Source organism: Gracilinanus agilis, unplaced genomic scaffold (assembly GCF_016433145.1).
Source record: "Gracilinanus agilis isolate LMUSP501 unplaced genomic scaffold, AgileGrace unplaced_scaffold7660, whole genome shotgun sequence".
NCBI lineage: Eukaryota > Metazoa > Chordata > Mammalia > Didelphimorphia > Didelphidae > Gracilinanus > Gracilinanus agilis.
This window is the reverse complement of record NW_025398364.1, coordinates 1153-5666: the sequence shown is the minus strand read 5'-3', so window position 1 is coordinate 5666 and position 4514 is coordinate 1153. Positions and strand designations below refer to the sequence as shown.

At 40.1% G+C, this 4514-nt stretch overlaps 1 protein-coding gene across 1 annotated transcript; it reads right to left on the bottom strand.

The window, feature by feature from the left end:
* Positions 1–207: 207 nt before the first annotated feature.
* Positions 208–3282, bottom strand: TNFRSF9 (TNF receptor superfamily member 9). Its single transcript, XM_044685234.1, has 4 exons — positions 3172–3282; positions 2367–2492; positions 1050–1187; positions 208–412 (listed from the first exon to the last, which is right to left on the bottom strand). The coding sequence occupies exons 1-4, from the start codon at positions 3266–3268 to the stop codon at positions 342–344; spliced, it is 432 nt and encodes a 143-aa protein (XP_044541169.1). The 5' UTR covers positions 3269–3282; the 3' UTR covers positions 208–341.
* Positions 3283–4514: the final 1232 nt, after the last annotated feature.

Genomic DNA, 4514 nt, shown 5'->3' with positions numbered 1-4514 from the left:
GAGAGAGAGAGAGAGAGAGAGAGAGAGAGAGAGAGAGAGAGAGAGATAAGAGGGACAAGGCCAAGGAGAAAAGAAGGGAGAGAGGGAGAAAGAGAGGGATAGGGGGAGAGGGAGAGAAAAAGGATTACGTCAACAGGCTATGAAACTAGACTGCAAAGAAGTGAGGAATGAAAAGATAGAATTGGTGATGTCATTTGTGTCATCGATATGATATTTTTTTCCAGTTTTTTACTTTACCTGATGAACTCAGTTGATATGTAAAATTTTAGCATTCTTTATCTTAAAATATAAATTTAACCTAGACTCATGGTTTAATAATTTAAAGGGAAAGAATGTTCTGCTTACTTTGTCCAGCGTCTGCAGCTCCCTTGTTTCTGATCATTAAAGGTACCAAAGCTACAGTCTCTACAACCTTGAAAAAAAAAGTGAAAATGGAGGTGAAAAAGCATAAGTATTATCATCATTCTAAGTTCCTTCCCTAATATAAACTTCATAATGATTTTTAATATCATAAAAAGGATGTGTAACTGTGCAATAGATCTCAAAGCCCTGTGATTTGAAATAGTCTTCAGGAATCTATTCTAATGGCACAGAAGCTTTCTGGTGTGACTATGTTTGAAAATACTGTGATGTAGAATGAAAAACAAATATTCAGGTCAATATTTATTGAATGGAAATCCTTATTCACTAATACACTTAACTCCATCATTTATACATGTGTCATTAAATGTAACATCTAATAGGAGCATAGGTTTAGAATTAGAAAAAACCCTAATCTGTAATAACTAAATTAAACTAAACCAGAGTGTAATTTAGTTATTACAAATCAGATAAGGAAGTTGAGGCCCGAGAAGGTTAAATAATATTTCCCAAAATCATATATATAGTAAATAGCACAGTCAGGATTTGAACCCAGATCCCCTAACTTCATGTAGCATTCTTTTCATTCTACCTATTGATGATACTAAAGAGTCTACCTACATAGTCATGGATTGATGAATAAATTTAGGATTTCTAATAGACTTCAAGGGGGGGAAAAGCAGACCTACCTTTTCTTGTAGATTCTTGACCTTGTTTGCAATCTGGTTGGCAGCTCTCACATCCTACTCCAGAACAATGAAGGCCGGAGATACATTCACACTCTGCGTTACTCGTTGGCGTACATTCCCTCTTAGTTCTGAAAATACCTTTAAAACAAAATCCAAATCCATGCGAAAACAGGCACAAATGCTTATTGACAAGATCTACAATGAAACCTGCCCCTGCCAGGAGAATGGAAGATCCTCCGTTCCCAGACTGCACCATTTTTGCCCTTATTTTACTACAGTGTCAGGCATATAAATGCTTGTTGAATTGAAATAAAACTGGATATATAAATATATTAATGAAGTTTCTCATAGCTTTGGGGGCTAAATAAGCTCTTAGAATATCTATTCCCCCACCCCGGCCCTTCATTTTGGTCAATAGAAGCATATCCCCATTAACTCTGAAATAGCATTTCATCTAAAATAATTAAATAAGATGTTACTTCTCCCATTTGAAAACCCCCATATCATCTTTATGTAGTTGCCACTAAAAGAAAAAATTTTTTTTAAATTCTGAGTATAAAGGGCAGATTGGTGGCTCAGTGGATTGAGAGCCAGGGCCATTGATGGGAAGTCCTGGGTTCAAATCTCACCTCAGATACTTCCTTCCTGGTGACCCTGAGCAAGTCACTTGACCCCCACTGCCTAGCCCTCACCACTCTTCTGTCTTGGAACCAACATATAGTATTGATTCTAGGACAGAAGGTAAGAATTTAAAAAAAAAAAAAAAAGAATCTGAGTATATGGAGGCAACAGCATAAGTGATGGGAATGGAGAGGATGGTGAGAAAATATACATCTTTTGCTAGGTGGTAAAACTAGGTACGGAGTCCTGCATGTACTGGCACTCCTGTTGCATAGTTTTACTAAACTGATTTTTCTTCTTATTCTTCTTTTAAACCCTTCCCTTCCCTCTTGGAATCAATACTGTGTGTTGGTTCTAAGACAGAAGAACAGTAAGGACTAGGCAATGAGGGTTAAGGGACTTGCCCAGGGTCACACAGCTAGGAAGTGTCTGAGGCCAGATGAACCTGATTTTTAAAAATTCTTTGTCATAAGGGATGACTTGATAGGTAATATAAGGGGGAAAGATATATTTATAAGTGAAAATGAGCTACGAGTGCAAGACAAACATTTTCACTGATGTTTAAAGTCATGGGCATGAAGAGAAGCTTGACACACTAGGGGATCAAATTTGTCTCTTTCAACACTTACCCAACATTGACCCTAAAGGCATAATCCATATTTACACATCCCTATGTACCTCTGCATGCACTCTTACCTTGGCACCTCCTGCATATGTCACATGTCCTCTGATCGCCGGCTGTACTAGAGAAACTATTTGGGGGGCACGGGATACATGCCTGATTTTTGTTTTTTCCACATTCTGTGCCATTCCAGTAAGTACCTAACAGGGAAAAGAAGGGACTCAGATTCTTTGGCACTTTACAATCTTCACTTGCTGTATTCAAAGATATTTAAAGTCACAGGCGAAATAAAAATATAGAAAGTTCAGTGTTTTCCAGGTATTACTTATAAGGTACAAACTAGATAAGTTGTAGTTTGATTAGGGGTTGACTGGCTTTTTAAAAGTAATTATTTCCCCCTACTATGTGTAAAAACCATTTTCTAACATTCATCTTTTAAGGTTTTGAGTTCCAAATTCTCTCCCTTCTTCTGACCCTCCCATCCCTCCCTCCCTGAGAGAGTAAGCAATCTGGTCTAGATTTTACATTTGTAATCACATAAAACACTTGCCCACACTAGGTTAACTGGCTTTTAAAGCTGGACCCTCCACAGGAAGGACTACAGGAAGGACTACAGAACTTTAAAAAAATATGACACAGATGTGGCAGAATTAAAGTAGACTGTGTACATCTTATCACTAAATGAGAACAGAATCGCAGCTTCTCCTGATAGATGGGAAATGGTGGCTAGATCCACTAAGAAAGGAAATTTCATGACCATTGCAGTGAAATCAGATTCAGGAGGAACCCAAGAAGTGAATTAAATCAGGTAGTATGACCCTGGAATTAAGAAGCGGGCAGTAGGACAGACACAAATGTGTCCTTGGTGTTCATCCTTACCAGCTGGACAGCTGCTGCAGGAACCCTGGATCAGAGTTACCCAGGGCAGTATGGCAAGAGTCAGTATGGCCTCCAGTTTATTGTAGCTGTTTCCCATGTTGGGGTCTTGAAGAAAACGAGTACACAGTCACCACCACACTCTAGCCTGTTGCCCCACTCTTCGCCCTCAAGGAGGCACTTCCAGATGATAAAGTTGGTTGTTTATGTATCTTGTGAGCCAATTGTCCGTCTGGAAATTCACCAATTACTTACAGAAACTCAAAGGTGCCCACTCAGCCTTGTTCTGGGAAAAGCAGTGGGATCAGTTGCCCTCCAACAAGCCGGAGATTCAGAAGTGCTTATCCTCTTTGCTCCGAGACCAGAACGGATTTCTGAGGTGAAGCAGAGGTAAATGGACCCCTAAGTGGGCCCGGGGTTCTCCTAACTATAGAAATGGCTGTGAGAGCATCACCACCTCGAGGCAGGTCCAGGATCCAAGTTCTCCAGCAATGGCATCCAGAGTTCAGCAATGCTATCTGCATACTTAGAACAAGACACACTGGATCAATTGATCTCTCTAACGACAATATTCCTTAAGCACCTACTAAGTGTTAGGCACTGTGCAAAGCTCTGGGGTTACCAAGACAGAAATGAAACAGTGCCTGCCCTCAAGGAGCTTACATTCTAGCAGGCAGATGTTCCTGAAGAGGTGGGCTGAGGGAACAGTTACCAAGGAATGGGTTTGCTTTCTATCTCTGGGGACTGCTAGAATAAATAATAAGCCAGAAGGTTCAACATCAATAAAGGAGATCACTGCAGATGGACGGACATCCCTCTGCTTAAACCTGCCCTAATGCTACCTGTCTTCTGGGCAGACCTGGATTTTTTTTCTAGCGTCTTGAGCAAAAGCAAAGGAAATCTTTAGTGAAATAGATATTTCCTATTTTGTAATGTCTGTTTTAGGCAAGGCTCACTGAATTAAATCATGAAATGAGAAGGAAACAGGAAGTGCTCAGCAAGGTAAAAAACAGAGGAAGAACAAACCTGGGGAAGGTTCAGGCTGCATTCAGAGAGTTCGATTTCTTGATCTTTAGGAAGAGCCAGCATTTTTATAGTTGGTGGCTTCTAAACCTTCCTCACACGCTTGGGTGACTCAGTCAGGGGTTGGAAGAAGGAGGAGCCTCTTGGGAAATCCCTTCGATGTTCTTAATTAGAGCTGTAACAAGGCTGACATTTACTGCCCCCAAAATCCCCTAGCTAGGGCCCCTTATTTTACCACAATTAGCAATATTGTAGAACGTTTCTTGGAAGCCATTTGTAAGCTCTGTATTATGATTTTTCTTAGATTTTCTTGAGAAAATCAC

Excerpts from the sequence above, each read along its gene's own strand:
- TNFRSF9 (XM_044685234.1), bottom strand. The coding sequence starts at position 3,268 with ATGGGAAACAGCTACAATAAACTGGAGGCCATACTGACTCTTGCCATA. Across the intron at positions 2,493-3,171 it reads CTGCAGCAGCTGTCCAGCTG|GTACTTACTGGAATGGCACA; the intron begins GTAAGGATGAAC and ends TTTCCCTGTTAG. Across the intron at positions 1,188-2,366 it reads CATATGCAGGAGGTGCCAAG|GTATTTTCAGAACTAAGAGG; the intron begins GTAAGAGTGCAT and ends TTTGTTTTAAAG.